The sequence below is a fragment of the Protopterus annectens genome, chromosome 2.part1, assembly GCF_019279795.1.
Source record: "Protopterus annectens isolate FY-2018-M chromosome 2.part1, PAN1.0, whole genome shotgun sequence".
NCBI classification, from domain to species: Eukaryota; Metazoa; Chordata; order Ceratodontiformes; family Protopteridae; genus Protopterus; species Protopterus annectens.
Genome location: NC_056729.1, coordinates 1,153,773,130 through 1,153,800,370, shown reverse-complemented (window position 1 = coordinate 1,153,800,370; position 27,241 = coordinate 1,153,773,130). Strand labels below are relative to the sequence as shown.

The 27,241-nt window shown below is 40.0% G+C and overlaps 1 protein-coding gene across 1 annotated transcript in view; it reads right to left on the bottom strand.

Moving 5' to 3' along the window:
• The window catches only part of OPN5 (opsin 5), a 1,244,835-nt gene that overhangs the window by 621,284 nt on the left and 596,310 nt on the right, over positions 1 to 27,241 (bottom strand). The window contains exon 3 of the mRNA XM_044062686.1: positions 6,085 to 6,204. Coding sequence (XP_043918621.1) covers positions 6,085 to 6,204 — 120 coding nt within the window. The remainder of the gene's footprint in view (positions 1 to 6,084; positions 6,205 to 27,241) is intronic.

Genomic DNA, 27,241 nt, shown 5'->3' with positions numbered 1-27,241 from the left:
GGGTATAACTGTTAAAACAAGGGTCATTCAGTGTGATAGTGAGATGTTAGGTTAAGCAATGTTATGTACAAGATACTGTGACATTAACACAAGTGCTACTTTTCCCCCTAGGGCTTGACTACAGGGTGTAATTGGAGGCTGCTGAACTACATCTGTAATTGTTGATTGTTATGTATCTTTAAGGCAAATCCTGTGTCTACTGCTGTACTAATTGAAGGCCTTGGCCTGGACAGCATAGTACGGTATATATCCACATTGCTTGCATCTATTGTTTTGTGTAAGCCTTGCATTCATCACCGATTACATATTTCAAACTTTATGTGGTGTCAGTACTGGCATACATTATTGTATAGTACACAAATAAAGGTTATCTGTGTATGCATACCTGTGTGTTGTGTCATGTCCTTTGAATTATGGGTGGGTATATGTTTAATGCCAGTATTCTCATTTGTGGGAATGGTTGCCTCACTACACATTTCACAGGTGGCAGTTAAAGGGCTTGTGGCTGAGGGATATACTTTGCACCCAGTACTTCCACACTACTTCTACATATGTATGGCTACTAATACCTTTTGTCTGTGTATATGTGTATGTACCTATATATCTCATATAGCTATATCTGTATATATGTATCTATATAAATACATATGTATATATATATATATATATATATATATATATATATATATATACATACAGATGAACATATTTATGTATCTATATACAACTGATATATGATTATTTGTGAGTCATACATTTATATATATATATATATATATATATATATATATATATATATATCTGTCTATCTGTTTACATTTAAAGATATATATCTGTCCATATGTCCATGCATGTTCGGCTCATATTTTGGCCTGTACCTCATTCTCTTGGCAATTGACATGGATGATCGCAGCATTGAAGTCAGTAACTAGTGCCGACACTTTTGTGTTTCAGACTTCATCTCCTTCTACCTATGTGTTCTAATACATATAACTGTGTAACTAGCAACATTTTAAGTGTATTAGAGCATTAATTGACATATATCCCTATTTGTACCCATATTGTGGCATACTTTGTCCAGACTTCTTGCATTAACAGGTTGTGTGGTATGATATTAATACATTTTCTGTACTATTGACTGATTGTGCTGGATGCTATGTTTGTGAAAACATCAGGTTAGGTATATCTGCCATGGTTTAGTGATAAATCACTTTGTGTATGGAGTGCAGGTTCCTGGGTTCGAGCTTTGCAGCGACAGTTTATTTTGTTGCTGGGCAGAACAAGGGCCGTTGGATACAGTGTGATTAAGGCACTTTTAAGCAGTTGTAAGCAGGTTTGCACTGGTTTTTATGTGACGGTAACCACTCTTAACCTCCAGTTACAGTTTCTTACACTCAGTTAGCTTCTACTTTGCTTAAATCTTTGTAGGCAAAGCTTGCCCCCACGCAAACGCACTTAAACACGCTTACTAGTGCTTATACATGCTTATTACTGTTTATTTGTGCTTAAACCTGCTTACTAGTGCCTTATTCTTTATGACACTGACACTTCACATTTGCATTTAATGCAGTACTCCAGTTCACATTTAAATGTTATTTAGTAGGTTATACAGCAAAAAGACATAAAAATATGTTCATATACAGATTTCACATGGAAAATAGTATGTACTGCAGTGGGACTCGAACCAGGAATGGCTGTTAGTTAGGTGGATGCTCTAACCACTACACTATTGCTCTGCTGCTTTATCTGCATATATATTCCTTGTTATCCTCTTCAGCCTTTTATGCTGCTTTAACCGTAGCTAAGCAATGAGCAAACCCGCACACCTACGGTTAGCTGTATTCGGGGTTTTAAAAAAAAAATAAAAGGGTTTCTTCTTTTTATTTTTATGTCCTGTTGCTGTTGTACACATGGGGGACTGTTGGTGGGGATATGCAGACACCTATGAGTGGTCTTGCTCATTTATTTACACTTTCTGCTGTTCTGTTTTGCAGGGGCGTGTTTATTCTGAGAGATCTGCTCTCAGACATGCCCCCTGCACTCGGCCACGCTCCATGTAGGATTAGGAGGTCAGGCAGCACACCTTCATTAATATGCATGGCGTGCTGCCGTCCTCCTCCTAAACTGCCGCTTCCGTGCAGGTCTTAGATTAGTCCTGCATGGAAGATTAGTAAATCCGGGGGCACAGGTTTAAATACTCCATCAATTAACAATAATTATTCATGTGATATGTAAAAAAGTAAATGTGCTCAGGAAGAGAGCTATTTAAAAAAACAACCACAGTAAAAAATATCCTTAAAAAAAAACATATGTATGAACAAGATACTTAAAAACTGTTAAAAAATCCAACTATACGCTGAATGACCTGAAAATCTAGATATATTTATATATTATATTTACTAATGTAGTGTAAATGTTATGTAAATTACTTTCTCAAACCCCTGTTCTTTAATTCTGGTTTCAGGGGGACTACATCATTTAGACCGGAGCCTTTATGCGCTCTGAGTCTAAGAATCCATCTAGTTTAATTGTGTTCAGTATTGTTAATAATATCACCTAGTCTCATATCAGTCCTGGTGACCTCCAATACCTGAAAGGCAAATTTATGCTGATCCCCTTCCCGTGCTACATGTTTAGCAAGTGCACTGTACTCTAATCTTTTACTAATACAATATAAATGGTCTCCTATCCATTCACGGAGATGTCTGTTGGTCTTGCCAACATAAAATTTTCTACATGTCATACACTTAGCTAAATATACTAAATTTTTGGTGTTACAATCTGCTTTAACATTAAACATGAACTTATGCCCAAAGTCAGGACGTATAAATCTCGGATCTTCATTTATACTAGAAAAAAATTACAAGCACCACATCTCTTAGTGCCTGTTAGTATATGGTTCATATCATGCCCTTCATGTTTAGGGTAGCATAACTGCCTTCTTAATGATTTTTTATTCCTGTAAACAAAAGAAGGCTTAGTTCCAAGAATTCCAGCTGTGTTTTCATCAGTTTGCAAAACATGCCAATGTTTACTAACTATATTCTTAAAAACATTGACTTCACTGCTGTATGTTAAATTAAAACAAAATTTTATATCTCTAGATCTATGGTTTGAAGCATTTCTTCTCTGGGGTGAGGAAAAATAAGGTTTGCCAAGATTCTTCCTCTCCTTCCTAACTGCTTCATTCGTTTTACGAACCTCAGTACTATCATAACCCCTATATTCAAAATCTTTGGTGAGTTTTACCAAGCTCTCTTCAAAATCTATAGCATCAGCTGTTATCCTTGAGCCACGTAACATTTGTCCCTTCATAACATTAGGGAATATATGTCCCAGATGCATACTTTCTCTATGCAGGTAAGAAGGCACATAACATTCTTTCCTATAAACATTTGTAGAAATACTGCCATCTTCTTTATCCCTCTTAATTTGTACATCCAAATAATGTGAAAACTCAGAAGAGTATTCAAAAGTAAACTTCAGGAAACTGCCTCTTGTGTTCACATAATCAAAGAACTGTAAAAGTTCTGCCTCAGTTCCTTTCCATAAAAGGAAAAGATCGTCTACAAAACGATGAAAGAATACTATATTCTTCCCTATTAGGCATTTAATATATTAAGATTCCCATTCTGCCATTACAAGGTTGGCGTAGCTATTGGCACAAGGAGTGCCCATAGCTATGCCAGCCAATTGCAAATAATAATGGTGCTGAAAAATAAACACATTGTGTTCTAGTGTCATTTCAAGTAAAAACATATAAGGTCAAGGTACACTGTATTTACTGCCATTTTGCAAGCAGCTCAGCATGTTACCATAGGTAGGCATATTATATGATACTATACTATATTGGACAAATACGACTTAGTATTAAAAGATAGCAAACAATTTCTTGAACAGCTTTATTTGTATTTGAATTCTACAGAGTTTTATGATTTTGATTTTTTTGTTACCGTGGATGTTGTATCTCTATTCACCATGATTCCGAATTCAGAGCAGATAGAAATGATGAAAGCATTTGTTTTAAGAAATAGTGACTACAGTGTACAGCACCTTGACCTTATATGTTTTTTTACTGGAAATGTCTCTAGAATACAGTGTGTTTATTTTTGAGCACCATTATTATTTGCAATTGGCTGGCGTAGCTATGGGCACTCCTTGTGCCAATAGCTACGTCAGCCTTGTAATGGCAGAATGGGAATATCAATATATTAAATGCCTAATAGGGAAGAATATAGCATTCTTTCATCATTTTGTAGACAATCTTTTCCTTTTATGGAAAGGAACTGAGGCAGACCTTTTACAGTTCTTTGACTATGTAAAAAAAGAGTCAGTTTCCTGAAGTTTACTTTTGAAAACTCTGAATTTTCACATTTTTTGGATGTATAAATTAAGAGGGATAAAGAAGATGGCAGTATTTCTACAAATGTTTATAGGAAAGAATGTTATGTACCTTCTTACCTGAGAAGATGACAGTATTTCCACAAATGTTTATAGGAAAGAATGTTATGTACCTTCTTACCTGCATAGAGATAGTATGCATCCGGGACATATATTCCCTAATGGTATGAAAGGACAAATGTTACGTGCCACAAGGCTAACAGCTGATGATACAGATTTTGAAGAGAGCTTAGTAAAACTCACCAAAGATTTTGAATATAGGGGTTATGATAGTACTGATTTTCGTAAAACGAATGAAGCAATTAGGAAGGAGAGGAAGAATCTTGGCAAACCTTATTTTTCCTCTCCCCAGAGAAGAAATGTTTCAAACCATAGATTTAGAGATAGAAAATTTTGTTTTAATTTAACATACAGCAGTGAAGTCAATGTTTTTAAGAATATAGTTAGTAAACATTGGCATGTTTCGCAAACTGATGAAAATACAGCTGGAATTCTTGGAACTAAGCCTTCTTTTGTTTGCAGGAATAAAAAATCATTAAAAAGACAGTTATGTTACCCTAAACATGAAGGGCATGATATGAACCATATACTAACAGGCACTAAGAGATGTGGTGCTTGTAATTTTTTTCTAGTAATATTGCTATATAGCTACAAGACACAATGTATGTTTTTTATGGTTTTCTTCTTTTTCAACAAAATATTGCAATAAAAACTGTTTAAAATATGCGTACTTAGGACATTCTGTGTATAAGTTCTTTTTTTTTTTCAATAATTTTTATTTTTATTTTAACATTAATAAATGTCACAAATAAAAACTATCTTACAACATGACCGTATATATATATATATATATATATATATATATATATATATATATATATATATATATATATGTTATACATTGATGTCAAATACCACAGGCTATAGGTCGTACAACATATCTATTTACACTATGTACATAGTATAAGTTCTGATAACAGGTCAAGAGGAAGAAAAGGCACAGCATACACTGTAGGAATAGAAAGCACTGATTTGGGGTTGAGGATTTGCAATTGTCTGCTTAACAAGTATTCATGTATTTCTAGATATGTTAATCATTTCCTTAAGAAACGAAATTCTGGATTATGTGACATCGTTAGTACTCTTAAAGAATGATGAAACTTGCTGTTTGTGTCTGATTTGCAAACATTCGTGGTAATCGTTTTTTTGACTTTTATGTAAAATTGATTGCTGAAAATTTTAAATGGCTGTATATTGCACATTTCAGTTTTAAAAGCATTGTTAAAAGTTACTTTCCAGAAGTATTATTGTTATATCTCAAAGATAAGTGCTATCAAAGACTGATACACAAAGGGAAGCCATACCTTGTTAAGATTCTAAAACACCAGCTTGATAAACTTCAGAGCACCTGTAGTAATATTAACCATACCTGATCCTGTTGATGATTACATTTAATACATTTCATTTGTTTTGCTTTGCACCTGTACTTTATCTATACTAAATCTTCACCTTTTTTACATATCAGATGTGTTTGTTGATAATTATAAGCCCCATTCCAACTTTTGGTCTATAGATAATGTTAAAGAATGCTCTGTATTTCTCCTTGGTCATGTCTGAAAAGGCTAGTAAACTTAAAACAGTTACCAGATAGATAAATGAACGAATATGTATAAATGTACTTACCTGAAATCCCAAAATCAAAGAGCGCCAGATTAGATGTCATAATTTCAGGAGGCTTCAGCTTCTTCTTTTGTCTGAATGCCATTAAAAGCACATATCCATTTCCCAGTGTTGAAAGGACCCCTGCCAAGCATGCAAACATCACATTAGCAAATCTTTGAACATATAAAAAAACTGCTCTAGCTTTGATTTTTTTTTTCATTTTGTAATATGTTTGACAAATGATATAGGGCTAACAGATGAACAACTAACATTTATACACCTATTTCAAAGGTACGAGGTACTCCAAAGGCTTATATACAAAGCAAATAGAAATTAAGATGGGAAGGATTATATCAAATTATATGAGAAAGTATGTAAAATAAATAAACCTAACATCTGAGTGTAAAACACATTACAACATTCCTTATCCATAGTGTGAAGAATATTAACTCAATATCATATATACTGTACAATTTCAGTACTGGGTAGTGAGGTCAAATAAAAATTAATATCTAAAATAAGTTTGTATTTTCGTATAGGAAAAATAATGCAATACTCTCCCCTTTACCTCATTAGTTACATAGAAACTGCATCAAACGAGTCCTATAAAAACACTCTTTGTAGAATTTTACACTGTCATACTAAGTTACTTAATAATATTACAATCTTCAGAACTAATCCTTTCTTACCAAAATTCAGAGCTGCTCTGGTTTGGCTACTTTGCCTGAGCTTTACACTGAATCCGCTGCAGCTACACCCACTGCTAAAAGAATGAAAATATGTATCATTTTGCACCTCTGCTAATTATTTTTACTGTATTTCCTAAGAATTCTGTAATAATTGTTACATTTTTCACGCCTTAGTAGAGTTCCAAAACTGAAATGTTTGCACTGCTGCTGTAGTACTTAACTGCATTGTGTCTGCTAGCTTTACTGCACAGGTTTCCCTGCATTTGAGCTCTAAAACCAGCATTTTTACATTAAGAGAGTTTTCTGACAGCACTGTTGCAGAAATGTGCTGTAGCAAACCTAACTGAGTTAGGGACTGCTGGCTGAAATTTTATTGTGTGTTTTCCTGATTGGTCTGTAGGCCTTAATGTTGTAAAACTTGTTTTTCTGATTCTGTATAAGCCCAGTGTTTGTGCTAGGCTGTTCTCCATGCAGCAGCAGTTAGCAGTCCCCTGTATAGATGCAAATGCTATCAAGTTACAATAGCTGTCTCTGCAACCTTCCGCAGTCCCCCTGCTGCTCTTTAGGAGCATCTGAGCTGCATGCAGAGCAGCATCGCCGTATTGGATAGCTGCAGTTTACACTGTGCATAGCACTCATTCGTCATTCATGTTCTATCATCCCAGTTCAAGTAAATCTCCCCATTCTTCTCCCTGGTTAAACCCGCAGTAAAAACAAAACAACTGAAACCATGGATAGGCACGTTCCTGCTATCTCTGTGGCCAGCCGCTGGACATGGGCATCCTGAGGCAATGTAGCACTTATCTCATGTATACTGACAATCACTTAATCCTGAAACAAATACCGTATGAAAATTGAGACACGGCTCTCACATACTGGAAAACAAATAACAAACCAGTTGTCCAGTACATGCACATCATTTCTCTCACTAAATAAGATCTCAGCACATAAACCCACATATGCGGAGGTAGTCACAAGCAACTTACCAAAACCTCAGGCCTCCTGTACAACTCCTGACTGAACTAAGCCCAGATCTAGCTGGAAAAATATGCCATCCTAGTGGACTCCTGTATACTGCCGTCAGAAACCACATGCAAACAAAACCAAGTTAACACCAACCACTGCACATAAAAATACATACCATACCACATACCACAATGTGTCCACAAGTAAGCCTCTAAGGTGAAACATCACACATTCAAGCATCTTGTGCATAGAAGACTCCATCACAACCCCACGGATGCCCCTTCACCAGGTCATATAAAGAGAGGCTTACTGTCAGTTGCCTGACTGGGGCCAAGATACACGTGATCACGCAGGCACTCAGGTCACTCAACCACAATTATCAGTATGACTCAGTCACAGTCCGTGTGAGTGTGAATGACCTGAGACATACCTGCCTGGACTATATGAAGAGAGACATGTTGCAGGCTGGCATGAGCCTCACAATGAGCAGCATATTATCCTCACCAAGAATAATACCCACAATACAAACAGAAAATGATGGACTTCAAAAATTGGCTTAGGTATTAGTGACATTCCAAGGGGATCCAGTATTTGTCAGTCTGGGACAGCATGACTGACAGACCATGCTGCTTTGCCTGAGATGATCTGCACCAGTTGCAGCTAGGTCTTCGAATACTGGCCAAGGCATTAGCCACGCCCATAATGCCTTTCTAGGCAGTGCCAAACCAACAGACCTACCAACATAACAAATTCTTCTTATGCAAAGCTGAAGGTACTACTGCTCAAGGGTTGAAGTCTTAACAAGAAACTGCACTCCCTGGTAGCTCTCCTTGCCCTGGAGAATGCTGATATCTGCACAGTTACAGAGAAGTGGTTCAAGGCTGCAGAAAGCACCCCAGCAGTGCAAGGCTATAATGTTTATCGCACATTCAGACCACTCTCTGAAAAGAAAAAAAATTAAAGGAGGCAGTGTTTCATTTACATAAAATGCAATCACACCTCTAGATTGGTCAAGCAGGATGACTCACTTAAGCTACTCCATATCCAGCTGACAATAGGCAAACTCCCCACCATATCATCGCTAGCTACAGGTCCCCAACCATGAACAATGAAATCCACTCCGCATACCTGAAGTTATAGAATCACGTACCATTCAGCCCAACACAGTACTCATGGGTGATTTTAACTATCCCGCCATAAGCTGGGAAACATATATGACCACTGACATGCATGCTCAGAAATTCATGTACTTTGTCAGTGCACATGCTCTGGAAAAGCTGATCTGTACTCCCACTAGGAGCTCAAATATCCTTGACATAGTACTCACAAACATGGGGGACCATTGCACTCCTCCCAGCGTGATGTTTACATTGGTAAGATCAGATCATAAATCACTCTCCTTTGAAATAAATGTAATGGTAGTACCCCATCAAACCCTAAATTCCTAAAGAAATTTTCCACAGAAAATGACCTCTTATTAACTGATACCCTTAAAGTTCCCCCTATCCCTGAAAACACAGAGGCCTATGCAGAAGCATACAATCTCGAACCAATTTGAATAAGATTCTACTAACACCAAGTAATGTTATCCATTCCATTCAAAAATGTCTGTAGCTACTGTCAACCAAGGTAGCTCAGGAATCTTGTTTAGCTGAAGTTCTTTCTGTTGATGTGGCTTAGCACTATTACATACAGAGCAAGATGAAAGTACTCTCTCAATATCCTGTGACATACAAAGCCAAAATACTAGTAAGCGCACCCTTCTTTTGGTAGAAACAGTTCCTTGGTAGCCATGATGCAAGATGGTAATATACTCTTGTTGTAAGGAGTTTGGAACAATAACTTTTGGATCTTTCATGATGATACCATTGTAAAACAAAATCTCATCTCTGTTAGGAAAATATGGTTGTAGGTCTTAAGGAAAACAAAGGCTCCTGAGAGCACCCCAGCGCTATCAGGTTTTACCTCATATCATGCGTTCCGGCCCCAAAATCCGGACAATACCAAGAAAGGAGGGGGGGTATCCATATTCATCAAGGACACCCACACCTCAAGACTGGTGGCAACGCACGATGCATCGGAGACCATCCAGGTGCAATTAACCATAGGCAAGACTGCTCTGCAAATTGTAGCATGTTACAGGCCACCCTCACAAACTCAGGAACCTCACACGGCCTTCCTGAAAACACTAGAGGGGATAAATGTATCACCAAACACCATCATACTAGGTGACTTCAATTACCCTAATATAGACTGGGAACACTACTCAAGCCCAAACACCCTAGCCCAAAAGTTCCTGGAATTCATAAACTCAAATGCCATGGAACAACTAGTCACCATCCCCACAAGAGGAGATAACATACTTGATCTCATCATCACGAACATGGGAGCACAATGTTCAACACCGAAGTATACCCTCACTGGTGAGATCAGATCACAAACTAATCTCGCTGGAGGTCCTCATCCCACCCCCACCTGAAATAAAAAGACCACAGTAAAGAACTTCTCAAAAGCCGACTTCACACTTCTAAAGACTAGTGTGGTCTCCTTTCAGGCCCCGAGCCATGGAAAACAATACGCAAGCCGCTGAATCACTTACAAATGCCTTCTACCAGCACCTGCAGGACTGCATGGATAAGGCAATCCCAAGCAAAACAAAGACTCTTTGTACCAAAGGCAAGCGTCCAGTCTGGTGGACCCCAGCCATAAACAAACTCTACAACAAAAGGAGGAAGCTACTACAAGATAGAGCAAAATCCTTAAAAGGTAAGACACCCTTGATCACTATAAGTAAAAACTAAGAGCTCTCATAAAATCATCCAAAGCAAATTTCGAGAGAAAAATAGCTAAAGACTCTAAAGACAATCATAAGGCCTTCTTTAGCTATGTTAGAAACCTAGGAGGAAACTCCCAGATATGCTCAGAACTAGTTCAAAATGATGTGAAGATTACTGATCCTACAGACATTGCCAACATACTGGCTGACAGGTTCAGTGCAAACTTCCCGTCCCAAAAGGACAGATATCTATACCAAACGAGTGCAGCCCCCCAAACATCTCCAGCGCCCAAGTGAGAACTGCTCTCTCCAAAGCAAAAAACACAGCATCCATGGGACCTGATGGTGTCCCTGGCTGTGTGCTCCACGAACTCAATGAGGAATTAAACCCACAGCTAGGACAGCTGTTTAATCAAAGTCTTACCTCTGGATACGCACTCCAGGAGTGGCGCACTGCAACTGTGGTCCCACTTCACAAAGGCGGTGCCTCCACAGACCCTGGAAATTACCGGCCCATTAGCTTGACAAGCCTTATCTGCAAAGCCATGGAGAGGATCATAATGGACCTCATAAACAAAGACATAGGGAATTTGCAGACTTTGGATCCAACCCAGTTTGGCTTTGTCAAAGGCAGATCATGCCTTTTAAACTTGGTTGACTTTTTCGAAACAGTCACCAAAGCCATTGATGCGGGAAAGGCAGTCCATACAGCCTACCTCGATCTGGCTAAGGCCTTCGATACAATACCCCACTCGGGTATCATTGAAAAACTCATCAGCTTAAATGTTAACCCATACATCACAAGATGGGTTGCAAACTGGCTGAGTGACAGAACCCACAGGGTCAGAGTTGCTGGCGCCATGTCAGACTCAAAGCCTGTCAAAAGTGGTGTCCCACAGGGCTCAGTCCTGGGCCCAGTCTTGTTTGGCATCTACTTTTCCGAAGTACAAGCAAACACAGGAGGGTTATGGCTGACAAAGTTTGCAGATAACTGCAAACTGGGTGCCATAGTAGAAAACACATCTGACACAGATATCCTTCAGAAGGGTCTCACAGAAATGGATAACTGGTGCCAGAGCCACGGCCTAAAGTTAAATGCCAAAAAATGCATAGTCATACCCTTTGGGAAAAACAAGGTTACCCCTAGCTACCAAATAGGTGGCAATCCACTGAGCACAGAAGAAGTTATCAGGGACCTGGGGACCCAGGTTGATAGTAGTCTGTCATTCGACACCCATGTAGCTAAAGTAGTTAGGAAGACCTTCTACATTGCCCACCTTATCATGAAGGGATTCTCATCTAGATCAAGGGAGGTCATAGTCTCCCTTTACTCATCACTCATCAGACCAATGATTGAGTACAATGCCCCATTCGAATGTATCTGACCCGACACTTGCAGCAGCTGGAGAGGCCACAAAAGTTCCTCACCAAAAGGATAAAGGGTCTCAAAAATCTGTCCTATGCTGCCCGACTGAAAGAACTCCAGCTCTATTCAGTCGCTACCGCTTGCTCAGAGGTGACCTTTGCCTAACATACAAGGCCATGTCAAACCCAGATTTGATGAATATGCTTCACCTCAAAAATCTAGATCCATCAGAGCCACAAGGGCGGGAGACTTAAACCTCGACACGGCTATTAATAGGACGTGCTGGAGGGATAGATTCATCACCCAAAGACTCCCTATGCTGTGGAACAAAATCCCGGTACATGTGAGGCAGAGCACCTCGCTGGCCTTGTTCAAGAGAAATCTTGACCAATGGATGGGAGATCGCAGATATACCCCAGGGATTACCTCAGTGTCACTGCTCGACAGAGGCACAGCAAAATAATGGGTATAGTCCCCATACTAAAGGGGTGGCGTAAGCCACAAAACGATGGGCTAGGCTTGTAAATGCCCTCGGGCAGATAGCCTAGTATGAACCTATGAACCTATGAACCTATGAACAAGATTGCTTTGACAGCTATCTTTGACTGATAAAGTGATTAAGCTTCTGAAGAAATGGATTTGAGGCTGTGTGACTTCTAAGCTCATCAAGAGTGTGGAAGAAAAATGTCTCACTTCCATGACTTCAAAATCAAGCTGCTTATTTTCATGCTATTCAGTGGTATTTCTGGGCGATCTGGATAACGTATCAGCAAGATAAAGGAGTTTGCCTTTTGTGGAGACAAGATTGAAATTATACTTTTGCAATTTCAACATCATGTCTTGCATCTGGCTGGAGCTGCATGCATAGGCTTTCTCAAAATAGTGACTAGAGGTTTGTGATCTGTTTCAATTTGACTTGGGTGGCCATAAATATAATCATGGAACTTCGAACATGCAAACACAATTGCCAAGAGCTCTTTCTCTATCTGCACATACTGCATCTCAGTTTGGATTAGAGTTAGAGACACATAAGCTACTGGTCTACCCTCTTGAAGAGCAACTGCACCAAGACCAAATTTCAAAACATCACAAGAAAGACTTACTGGTTTGTGAATATAGTATCTGAGAGATGGTGGACTAGCAATTCTCTGTTTTACGACATCAAATGCTCTTTGATGTTGTTCTAACCAAGACCAGAATACATCTTTGCATGCCAACTCTCTGAGCGGTGCTGAAAGTTGGCTCAAGTCTGGAATGAACTTGCCTAGGTAGTTAACCATGCTGAGAAAACATTGTAGGGCTTGAACATTATCTGGAGCTGGCATCTCAAAAATTGCTGTTTGCTTGGAAGGATCTGGTCATAAGTCTGAACTAGTAAACAAATGACCAACATAAGTAACTTCTTGTAGCCTGAATTTGCCCTTTTGAGGATTCAGCTTAAGATTCACTTCACATGTTCTTTCCAGAACTTTCTTGAGGTTTCTGTAATGCTCGGCTTCACCATTATCTCCTACTAGAATATCATCTACTATGATAGCACACGAATATCCAGAAAAACTATGTTCCATTGCACACTGGAAGACTTAATGAGCACAATTTATCCCAAATTGCATTCTCAAAAATCTGTATCTGCCAAATGGAGTACTGAATTAGTTAGCAATGAAGATTTTTAGTCAAGTAAAATTTGCCAAAATGAACTATTTGCATCCATAACAGAAAAAACAGTGGCATTTTGCATAAGACCAAAGACTTCCTCACCTCTACGCATTGGATGATAATTTTCAACACTTTGTTCAAATCATTTGGATCAATACATATTCTGATATCATCTGAGCTTTTCTTATGAGCTACTACCAAGGAAGGTACCCATTCAGATGGTTCATCAACTGGACAAATCACACCTTACTACACCATTCTATCTAGCTCAGCTTTGACTCTGTTCTGCATAGCTACTGGAACTTTCCAGGCTCATCTGACAACTGGGCTGACTTCAGGGTCTAACTTAATTGAGTACACAACTGGGAGTTTGCCTAGTTTAACTTTGAAAAGATCAGCATAGGTACAGAAAATAGACTGTGTGAAATTAGAACAGTGGTCTTTTAAGCTTACATGGTGGTCTTCCTTATTAAATGAAAGTAGTCCCATTTTCAAAATGCATCTGAGGCCTAATAATGACTGTACGTGCCTTTTGACTACATAAAATTGCAAGTCATAACTGTTCCCAGAACAGTAACCTGAAAGCACTACTGAAACTTTGGTTTGAATTTCTTCAACAACATAAGCAACAAGTTTTGCACACTTTGCCAAATTAAGCTTCTCACCAGCACATACTCTGGCAAATGTTTTTGCTAACATAACATTGCACTTTGAACCTGTGTCAACTTTGAGCTCTAAGGGTCTTCCATTTATCCGAACAGTACAAAATACTTCATTCTTTGCCCATAAATCTACTGCATTAACTGTTTCATTAAACACAGACACATCAACATAAAAAGTAGGGACACAGCTTTCTAATTGATCAACTTGTCTCTTTGAATGTTCTCTTTTAATAAAAGAATGTGTCTTGTTTGATTTACAAAACCTTTGTAAATGATTCCACTTTTTACATCTGTGGCATTGCTGACCAAAAGCTAAGCACTTTTTTAGACACATGATTACCACTACAGTTACGGCAATTGACTATGAGGCTAGGTGAGGGAATATGCTTTGAGTTTGCTGATTCATCCTTGTGCATGCTCTGGAATTTGCTAGAAAGCTCCAAGATTTACCAGGGAGCATTACAGGATGCACAGTTGCTGCCATGTGCTTGGGTCTGTTTCTTTTAACCACGTGCTGCATACTATCAACATTAGCACTAGAAGATTTTTTTTTTTGTTTTTTGAATTTCTTAATTAATGTTCATTATTTATGATATATTGTATATGATAACTTTTACCTCTTTTTACTTTTTGATGGTACTCATATTTTTGTACTAAATGTGAAACTATGTAACTTCTTTGGAGCTTTTCTCCCTGGGTTTCCACTGAAAGCGGGCTACTGGCCCAGTTGGACACCACCCGGTAATCAAACAAATAAATAAATAAGATACTGGAAGCATGCATTTCTCATTTGTAAGCATATTTGTGTGCTTTTTCTGTGAGCTCATATATCTGACAAATCTCATTGGCCTTATTCAAAGTTAAATCACAGTCACGAAGCAAAATCTTTCTCACAGCATCATCCCTAATATTACACACAAGTCTTTTATCAACTCATTCCTTAAATTACCAGATCTGCATGTTTTAGCCTTGTTTCTCAAGTCAGCTATATATGCTGCAAAAGTTTCACCAGGCTTTTGACCCTTGTGTAAAATAAGTACCTCTCCATTGTAATATTTGTTTGGGGAGGTTACACATTTCTCTAAATTTATGTTTTAAGCACTCTGGTTCTTCCCTTGTTTCAGCTGACACCACTATATGATGGCTTTCCCCCTCTCTTGCAAACACAGCAGATGCATTACTGATCTACAATAACCACAAAGCACTTTTAGTTATATTGAAAATCTTAAGGGAAGCATTCAATGTTCTGAGCTGGCTGTAGATGCCAGTACCTACACTCAGTCAGAAGAAATAGTAAACTTGTTGGCTGATAAATTCAGCTCAAATTTCACCCTCTCTTCACTTGCAGTCACTCACCATAAAATAGCCCCTACCATTCCTTTGCCTGTTATCACAAAAGAACATGTCATCACTGTACTCTCTAAAGCTAGAAATATGGTATTGATGAGCCCTGTTAGAATCCCAGGGTGGCTATTAAATAGCTTGAAACATGACTTAGCAGACCCAGCCCAATCTCTATTTAACCACAGCCTCCAGACAGGCTTTGTCCCAGTAGAGTGGAAGACAGTCATCTCTCTGCACAATGGGGGACCATCAACTGACCCAGGAAACTACGGACCCATAAGTATGACTAGCATCATATGCAAGGCTATGGACAGGATAATCATGGACCTGATTAACATCAACATAGGAAATATCCAGACTCTAGATGCAACCCACTTCATCTTCATCAAGGGCAGGTCCTGCCTGCTTAATCTGGTGGACTTCTCTGAGAGGGTCTCCAAGGACATGGATGAGAGTAAGACAGTGCATACCACTTCCCTAGACCTGACCAAGACATTTGAAATAATTCCCCACTAGAGTATTATAGATAAACTCAGAACATTGGGCATGAACCTCTATGTCACCAGATAGATAGCCAAATGGCTCATGGATAGGGAACATGTTGTTAGCGTGAGGGAATCCACACCCAGCCATAGGCTACTTACCAGTAGAGTAACATAGGGCTCGGTGATGAGCCTCCTCCTGTTTGGAATGTACTTCTCAGATGTCAAGGCAAATGTAGATGGCCTTTGGCTGACCAAGTCTACTGATTACTGCAAGTTGGGGGCAATCACTGATTCCCCAAATGATGTTGATATCCAACAGAAAGGTCTGATGCAGACCAAAGACTGGCATCAGGGCTATAGCCTCAAACTAAATGTGAATAAGTACATAATAATACCCTTTTGGAAATCAAATACCCCTGTAAATTACAACATTGCAAGCACTCAACCCAAGAGTGGACCCAATGGTGAAAGATCTGGGTACTCAGACCGTAATCTGAATTTTGACCACCATGTGTCCATGGTGGTGAGGAAATCCTTCTATGTGTCTCAGCTTATAAGTAAGTGCATGGCATCCAGACTGAAGGATGTCATAGTACCACTGTATTAAGCCCTCATCAGACCAATAATCAAGTATAATGTGTCCTTTAGCATGTAGCTCACCAGGCAACTGCAACAGTTGGAGCAACCTCAGAGGTTTCTCACCAAAAAATACAGGGTATAACCAGTGTGTCATATGTGGACCAATTAAAAGCCCTATCAGTGTATTCAGTTTCATACCAGTCACTGAGGGGTGATCTGTGTCTGAACTATAAGGCAGTCTCTGACCCAGCCCTGATGGAAATATTGCATATTCACAAAACAAACTGCACAAGGGTTACCCACTCCTAAGATCTAAACCTGATGTCTGACATGAATAGATCGTGCTGGAGACACAGTTATCTGTCCCAGAGATAGCCCCTCCTCTGCAATCGGCTTCCTATTCACATGAAGCAGACCTTTCCCTGACCATCTTCAAGGGCAATTTGGACCGATGGATAGAAAATCACAAATTCACTTCTGGGGTGGCACCCATGACCATTAAAAACAGACACAGACTATAAAAATAGTCAAAATCCTGCTTGCTGACCTTTTTTATCTTTCTCCTAGGGACAGAAAATTGGGTAAAATCTGCGTAAAACTGGTTAAGCTTGTTAGGGCTCTTAAGCCGTTAGCCTAGTAATCTCCCATGAACCTATTACATCATATCTTTAACTCACAATATATGTTTTTACTGCCATGTTATCTTTTACCACTCACTGCATATATCTGAAAGGTTTTTCTTTTCTATTTTTTTTATAAAGCAACACACTTTACTGAGAATTTTCAACACTAGAAATAACAACATTCACTTAGTAGCATGACAATAGCATATAGATGACATAAAACATAAACTCATTACAAATATGATAGATAACTTCTGTTCTGGGATTCATTAGTAATCATGTAGGTGCCATGCTAAGCCTACATGATGTGAGCAGCAATGTTAATCAAATGTGCATCCTCCTCATCACACCTATGTGTTTGCAAGCACCATTTTGTGGCCAGCAATAGTGTTCATGGCCACGAAAAGGTGCTTGCATTCATGAGCACAGAATGTAAACAAAATAGCTTGCTTATAGGCAAAGCTCAGATATGAGCACACATTGTAGCCTAGAAATATTAAGGGGAAGTACAGTGAAAGAATGCAGGAGTGCAAGTGAAATGAGAGAATTGTACACAAATTGTGTTCTGCTGCATAATTAATTAATGTGGTAGGGGAAATGTGTAAAGTGTACTCATATACAGGAAGGTAAATGCGAAGAAGTGTGTAAGAAGTATTTCTGGCATAAATCCTGCAATACTGATGTAATGATAATTAATGTCAATGACAATACCGCAGTTATGCACATAAATAAAAATGAACATCCTAACAAAAGTTATACACATGTTAATTAAATGCTGAGTTGAAATGACAGCCAGGACAGAAGATACATCATGAATGCACAGACTGGGGTTATTACATATCAGATTTTATATATATATATATATATATATATATATATATATATATATATATATATATATATATATATATACACACATATACACATAGAGGGAATTTATGTATTCAAGCTGACACCATTGCTGTATTCTCCACCTCAGCATATATACACAACAACAAAAGGACCTTACTATAATGTCAGGTATATCAGAAATAGACATGTTTTGCAAAGAAACGACAATAGCACCAATAGGAAAGGGGTTTATCACCTACAAACAAGTAATGGACAGCAAAGTGTTGTATAGTCATGTAAATGCTAAATGGTATTCTAATAACAAACAATATACATAAGTGATAAATATCAAGAGTTCAGTTTTTTTATTGCTGATTTGCAAACATCTCAGACATTCCCCCAGATTTACTAATCTTCCGTGCAGGACTAATCTAGTCCTGCACGGAAGCAGCAGTTTAAGAGGAGGACGGCAGCGCGCCATGTATATTAATGAAGGCGCACTGCCTGAACTCCTAATGCTACATGGAGCATGGACGAGTGCAGGGGGTGTGTCTGAGAGCAGAGCCCCTGCAAAGTAGAACAGAAGAATGCGTAAATAAATGAGTGAGACCACTCCTAGATGTCTGCATATCCCCACCAACAGTCCCATGTGTTCAGCAGCAACAGTGCATTTAAATAAATGCAGAAACCCTTTTATTTATTGTTTTTAAAACCCCGAGTACAGCTAACTGTAGGTGCCTGGGTTTGCCCATCACTTAGCTACGCTTAAAGCAGCTGAAAAGGCTGAAGAGGATAACAAGGAATATATATGCAAATGAAGCAGCACAGCAATAGTGTAGTGGTTAGAGCATCTGCTTAACAAACAAACATTCCCAGTTTGAGTCCCACTGCAGCACATATAATTTTCCATGTGAAATCTGTATATGAACATATTTTAACAACTTATTGCCGTATAACCTACATAATAACATTTAAATGTGGAGTACTGCATTAAATTCAATTAAATTAAAGCTAAATGCAAAAAAATGCGTAGTAATCCCCTTTGGAAAAAAACAGAGTACCCACAAACTGCAACATAGGAGGTAACCCCCTGAAATCTGAAGAAGAAATAAGGGATCTAGGGACCCAAGTAGATAGTCAGCTTTCCTTTGATAACCATGTTGCCAAAGTGGTTATAAAATCTTTCTATGTGACCCATCTGATCACAAAAGGGTTTGCATCAAGATCTAAGGATGTAATGGTGCCCCTCTACTCTTCCTTCATCAGACCCATTATTGAATACAATGCACCAATTGGAATGTCCCTGGCTAGACATCTCCAGCAGCTGGAGAGACCACAAAGGTACCTAACCAAGAGGATTACTGGCCTCAAACAGTTGCCCTATGCAGCATGATTGAAAAAGCTAAGACTGTTCTCTGTTGCATACCACAATCTCAGAGGCGATCTCTGTCTAAAGTACAGAGCCATGTCCAGCCCAGAATTGTTGAACATGCTCCATCTTAGCAAAACCAAATCTACTCGAGCTACATGCTCTAGGGATATAAACCTCAACACAACAATGAATAGAACATGCTGGAGGGATAGATTCCCTTCACAGAGACTTCCCTTACTATGGAACAGGGTCCCAATCTACGTAAGACAGTGCCCCTCACTATCACTCTACAAGAGGAACCTTGATGAGTGGATGGGTAACAGAAAGTTCACACCGGGGATCACACCAACAGCACTACTAGACAGGGGCCAAGGGTACTAGCTGCTAGTATAAGGGTCTAGGGAACTACTAAAGGGGCGGTGAATACCGCACAATGTGGCTGGGCTAATATATGCCTTCGGGCAGATAGCTCAGTACCAACCTATGAACCTATAAATGCACATGTGAAGTGTCAGTGTCATAATGAATAAGGCACTAGTAAGCAGGTATAAGCACAAATAAGCAGTAGTAAGTGTGTTTCAGTGCATTTGCATGGGGGTAAGCATTGCCTACACAGATTAAGCAAAGTAGAATCTAACTGAGTGTAAGAAACTGTAACCGGAGGTTAGCAGTGCTTACTGTCGTGCAAACCCACTCAAACCCGCTCACAACTGCTTAAAAGTGCCTTAATCTCTCTGTATCCAATGGCCCTTGTTCTGCCCAGCAACAAAATAAATGGCCTCAGCAAGGCTCAAACCCATGGCCCAACAGACCACAGCCAATGTGATTTACCAGTACACCATTGCAGATAGACATAAAGCTGATGTTATCACAAACATATCATCCAGCACAGTCATTTAACAGTATAGGAAATTTAGTTAATCAGGTATGTGTATGTGTATTTGTAAATAATGTAATATCTAAACACATGCAACATATTGATATATGTAGATATATATGTGTGTGTGTGTGTGTGTGTGTGTGTGTGTGTGTGTGTGTGTGTGTGTGTGAGAGAGAGAGAGTAGGGAACAGGTGGAGGAGACCCTGGAGAGGTGGAGATATGCTTTAGAGAGAATAGGAATAAAGGTCAGTAGGACTAAGACAGAATATATGCGTGTGAATGAGAGGGAGGATAGAGGAATGGTGAGGATGCAGGGTGTAGAGGTGGCGAAGGTGGATAAGTTTAAGTACTTGGGATCAACAGTTCAGAGTAATGGTAAGTGTGGAAGAGAGATGAAGAAGAGAGTACAGGCAAGATGGAGTGGGTGAAGAAGAGTGTCAGGAGTGATTTGTAACAGACGAGTACCAGTAAGAGTGAAAGGGAAGGTCTACAAGAGGGTAGTGAGACCAGCTATGTTATATGGATTGGAGACAGTGGCATTGATAAAAAGGCAGGAGTCAGAGCTTGATGTGGCAGAGTTGAAGATGTTAAGATTTGCACTAGGTGTGACGAGGATGGACCGGATCAGGAATAAGTATATTAGAGGGTCAGCCCAGGTTGGAAGGTTTGGAGACAAAGCCAGAGTGGCAAGATTACATTGGTTTGGACATGTGCTGATGAGGGATGCAGAGTATATTGGGAAAAAGATGCTAAGGATGAAGCTGCCAGATAACAGGAAAAGAGGAAAGCCTAAGATAAGGTTTATGGATGTGGTGACAGAGGACATGCAGGTTGTTGGTGTGACAGAGCAGGATGCAGAGGACAGGAAGAAATAGAAACAATTGATCTGCTGTGGTGACCCCTAATGGGAGCAGCCAAAAGAAGATGAAGAATATATATATATATATATATATATATATATATATATATATATATATATATATATACATACATACATGCAAATTCCTACATCTACACTCATATCTTTATATATCTCTATATATGTAGCTATATATATATATATATATATATATATATATATATATATATATATATATATATATTATGATGTCAGGCTGGTAATGCTAACACATCATGCAGTACAGTCTGGCTCCCATAGGAAATGTAAAATGTGGAAGCTATCAACAGCCCCAGGATAAATATACACAGACACATATATGCAGATACAATATGTATATATATATATATATATATATATATATATATATATATATATATATATATATTGTACATATAGATATACATGTGACTACACATACACACTCAGAGATATGTACATTAAGATACATATGTAGAAGGTGCACACAATATGGAACAGCCACTATGCCTACAGTTAACACCTGAACACCTGGACACTGTATGGGCCACCTATACAAATGACAATTGTTGCCTGCAATATATACCCACAGAGAGGTTATAGGAAAAAACACCACACACAGGTTTGTATAAATGGAACACCTTTATTTGTGTACTATAACAGTTCTAGTTACCATGTCATATAGCTGTTCAGACAGTAACATCTATATAAACAGGGTAATGCAAATGTGAAACGGGTATACCAATACAGTAGTCTGGAAAGGACCACAACTGTTGCTGTTCATGCCAAACCATGCAGTTGTGACAATAGTAAAGACAGACTGGGCCCCAGGATACCAAACAATGAACAGTAAGTAATGCAGGTGTGCAGTTCAGCAGCCCATGTACACTCTGTACAGATTCAGTAGGTGGTAAAGACGTCAGTTGACCAAATGGGATGTAACTGTTACATAACAAGCCATAACCAACACCATCACAAGCCCACTGACAAACAGAACACTCTGTATGGTAGGAGGCAGTAGGCTTGCATCAACCCACTTAATGTACGTAATGCAAATATAGGTGAAGTGTATGGTACTGTACACCCAGATACCTTAAGTCAGCTCACTCCTGATACCCACACAAAGCTTGGTATGTAGGTGTAGGACAGAGGCTGGAACACAGGCCCATATCTGGACAACTGTTGCCATGCACTCAGCAAGTCACTGGTGTTACAGTATAGTCTGCAACATACCCTTGGTCAGGGGATTTATGTTAGAATGTTCAATGGATGTAGCCTTGTACTGATAGCACTCAACACACACACTGTCAGTAAAATATCTGACACAGGACCTGTGCGATGGACAGACAAAACATGATAGGCACAGCTCTGGCCATGAAGAGGATAGGCTCACAGTTGAGAGCTGTGCAGACAGACTGCGTTCCAAGGTAAACTAATATGTACACACACACATCCTGTAACACCAGTACTATATAAAGGATAACACAACTCTACTCACACTCTGTCTGTAGTTCTGGAAACACCTAAAAATATGTAGCTGGCCTGAGTATGCTAATTCTCCTGTAAGAGTTATTGCTACCTGCTGTATGTAACACTGATGCCCACACACAGGAGGATGTCCATCATACAGGAAAGGTAAAGGGACCACACCCACATGATGTAGGGATTTATAGTAGCTGGTTGCCATGACAGTGGTAATTGGAAGTACTACACAGCAAGCTGCATGCAATTAGCAAGTGGAGGACACTGACTGGTGCAGAGGCCATCACCTGATCATGTGCATCACCTACTAAAGCCAGGATGCAATCTATTCAAAGCAGCTCAATCCATTTACTTGAGAGAGAGAGAGAGAGAGAGAGAGAGAGAGAGAAAGAGAGAAAGAGAGAGAGAGATAGATAACCAGAACCAAAAAAAAAAAAGCTCTGCAAACTAAAAGCTTAAGTCACAGCCAGTTAGCCAGCTGCTATTCAACTAGACATTTGTCCAACAAGAGGTATGTGAAGTACCTATACATGTAATAGAATGTAGTACCTGGTCCATCATAATGGGATAGATAATTCTGAAATAGCTATATGTGCCACCATGTGTTGTTGTGATAATGTTCAACTGAACAACTGTGACGGACAATAGTGTCTGTCCCTGTGGGTAGTGGGCCATAGCCCTTAACTGTGCAGGTCAGCACTGACAGATAGGATGTAAGCCATCATAGTGTGTGTTGTGTAATTGGAAGAATGTATATTACATGGCCAATAGCTGGTGGTAGACGTAATGCCATCATAGGTGCATAGATCTGGAGGTAGGTACTAGGCTATTGGCCATTGGGCCTATAGAAGCCTAGCCAAAAGTTACCCTGGCTTTTGCCACCAAAGAACTTTAATTCCCTGTGCCACTGTTGAGCAGAGCCACAGAAATGATCTCTGGTGTGAAATTCCTATCTCCCTGCCAGTCATCCAGATTTGACTGAGGAGCTTTGTTTGATATAGATAGGTAGTTAATTCCACAGAATGGGACGTATCTGGGACTGGAATGTATCCCTCCAGCATGTGTTGTTTATTGTGGTGACAAGGTGTAGGTCCGTACAGCGTGCAGGTCAGAGGGATTGGGATAACTTTAAGTGGAGCATGTCCAAAAGCTCTGGGTGTGACATAGCTGTACATGTTAGGCAGCAATCGCCTCTGAGTAGGTGATATGTGAAAGTAAATCTGCAGTTTAATGACACAGTGTGTATAGGGCATCTGTTTGAGGTTGGTAATCCCCTATGTGAGGTAGTTGCATGGCCTTTCCAACTGTTGTACATGTCTTGTGAGGTGCATACAAATAGGGGCGTTGTACTCTATAATGGGTCTAATGAGTGATGACTAGAGTGGAACAATGACCTATTTTCCCTGGATGAGAAACCCTTTGTGATGATGTACGCCACGTAGAAGGATTTCCTGACTACTCTGGTGATGTCATTATCAAAGGAGAGACTACTGTCCACCTGTGTCCAAAGGTCTCTTATCACACTTTTGGTGTTAAGTTGACTACTGCCTATGTGTTAGTTCATGGGTACAGAGTTTTCACCAAAAGGAATGAGAATACACTTGCTGGCCTTCAGCTTCAGCCTATGGCTTTGACACCAGCCATCTGTCCCAGCGAGGCCCTTTTGTAGGATGTCCACATTGTCTGGAGTGTTGAGTATGGCTCCTAGTCTGCAGTCATCTGCGAACTTCATTAGCCAAAGACCTTCTGTGTTAGCATGTCATCACAGAAATAGATACCAAACAGGAGAGGACACAGCACTGAATCCTGGGTACTCCACTTGTTACTGGTCTGTTGTTGGGCTTGGAGTCTGCTGCCTTCACAGTGTGGGTTCTGTCAGTGAGCCAGTTGGCAACCCATCTTGCCACATACTGATGTATACCTAGTTTATAGGTTCATAGACTGGTACTAGGCTTTCGGCCCTAGGGCCTATACAAGCCTAGCCATAACAATTCCCTGGCTATTTCTTCCCACACTATCTACTTCCCTGGACCCCTGTCTAGCAGGGTGACTGATGTGATCCCTGGGGTGAATGAATTTCCTTTCTTCCATCCAATCATCAAGGTTCCTTTTGAAGAGGGCCAAAGAGGTGCTCTGCTTGACATGTATGGGTAGTCTATTCTAGAGGCTAGGGAGTCTCTTGGTCAGGAACCTATCCCTCCAGCATGTTTTGTTTATTGTGATGACAAGGTTTAGATCCCTGGAGCATGTGGCTCTGAGGGATTGGGATTTCTTTAAGTGTAGCATGTCCAACATCTCTGGGTTTGACATGGCCTTGTATGTTAAGCAGAAATCGCCTTGGAGTAGATGATATGTGACAGAGTATAGCTGGAGTTTTTTAAGGTGGTCAGCATAGGGCATCTGCTTTAGGCCTGTGATTCTTTTAGTGAGGTATTTCTGTGGCTATTCCAGTTGTTGCAGATGTCTTGAGAGGTACATACGAAATGGGGTGTTGTATTCTATAATGGGTCTAATGAGGGATGAGTACAGTGAGACACTGACCTCCTTTTTTCTGGATGAAAAGCCCTTAGTGATGAGATGTGCCACATAGAAGGATTTCCTGACTGCTGTGGCAATGTGGTTATCGCAGGTGAGACCACTGTTCACCTGTGTCCCTAAGTCTCTTATCACACTTTCGGTGTTTAGTGTACTGCCTATGTGGTAATTCACAGGTACATGTTTTTTCCCAAAGGGGATAACTATACATTTTTTGGCACTGAGCTTGAGCCCATGGCTCTGGAACCAAGCATCTGTTTCTGTAAGGCCCCTTTATAGAGTATCGACATAATTTGGGGGTTCAATAATGGCTCCCAGTTTGCAGTCATCTGTGAACTTTGTTAGTCAGAGTTCCTTAGTGTTGGCCTGTACTTCAGAGAAGTAGATGCCAAACAAGAGAGGTCCCAGGACTGAACCCTGAGGTACTCCACTTGTCACTTGTCTGGAGCTGGATTTGGAGTCAGCTACTTTTATAGTGTGGGTTCTGTCAGTAAGCCAGTTGGCAACCTATCGAGTGACGTAGGGATTAATGCCCAGCTTAGTAAGTTTATCTATGATTCCAGAGTGGGGGATGGTGTCAAAGGCCTTGGCGAGGTCCAGATAGGCTGTGTGGACTGCCTTACCCTCGTCCACGGCTCTGGAGACCAAGTCAAAGAAGTCAATTCAGGTCCAGGAGACAAGATCAGCCCTTCACAAACCCAAACTGGATGGGGTCCACTGTTTTTAGGTTGCCAATGTCTTTGTTTATAAGTTTCATGATAATATGTTCCATGGCCTTACAGATCAGGCTCGTTAGACTGATGGGGCGGTAGTTCCCAGGATCCAAGGTGGATCCCCCCCTTGTGGAGTGGGATAAATGTAGCTGTGCGCCACTCAGTGGGCATGAAGTCTGAGGTGAGGGTATGATTAAACATGACACTTAGGTGAGATGCCAGTTCATCTTGTAGTTCATGTAGTACACAGCCCAGGATGTCTTCTGGTCCCATGGATTCTGTATTCTTTGCTTTGGACAGTGCGTTTTTTATCTGTGTGGCCGTTATTACCGGAATTTGGTAATCTTCTGGTATTGAGATGGGCCATTTAGGGGGTGAGAGGGGGGTGAATGTTGGCACTTAATCGATCTGCCAGTATATTGGCAATATCCTTGGGATCAGTATATTTAATGCCATTCTGTTGTAGCTCAGAGCAGATCTGAGCATTGCCATTTAGATTCTTGACATAGTTATAGAATGCCTTGTGGTTGTCTTTGGAATCTTTGGCAATTTTATTTTCATAACTAGCTTTGGAGGATTTTATGAGGGATCTCAGCTTCTTACTGAGGCTGGTAAGGGAGTTTTTTGCATCTTGGGATTTTCCTCTTTTCTGCAACAATTTCTTCCTTTTGTTGTAAAATGTGTTTATGGCAGTGGACCACCAGATTGGCTTCCTTTTTTTGGAGGAGAGCATCTTGGTTCTATTTGGGATGGCACAATTCATGCATGAGTGGATGTGCTTGTACAGTGCCTTAGTGTAGGACTCAGCAGTCGAACTTTCAGTTCCCGTCTGCATTGGTGTCATGAAGTTTGTAGCTTCTGACTTGAGTAGCATGAAGTTGGCTTTGGAGAAGTTTTTTATGGAGGTTTCCTTACTGGGGGGTGGGGGTGGGATGTGGATTTTAAGGGTGATTAGCTTATGTCTGATCTGACCAACGAGGGGGGTGACCATAGGTGTGGAGCATCGATTTCCCATGTTGGTAATGACCAGGTCTAGGATATTGGAGCCGCTGGTGGGACTATGGATTAATTGATCCAGGGCACTGGAATTTATGAATTCCAAGAACAGTTAGGCAAAGGTGTTGGTACATGAGTAGTTTTCCCAGTTAATGGTAGGATAGTAGAAATCACCCAGTATTAGGGTGTTTGGTTGTATACTAATATTTTCCAGTTTGTTTAGAAAGGTGTAGTGCGAATCTTGGGGTATGGTGGGGGATCTGTAGCTACAATTTGGATTGCAGTCTTACCTAGTGTTAGTTGCACCTGGAGAATTTCAGATGCATTGTGTTGGGCAACTAACCTG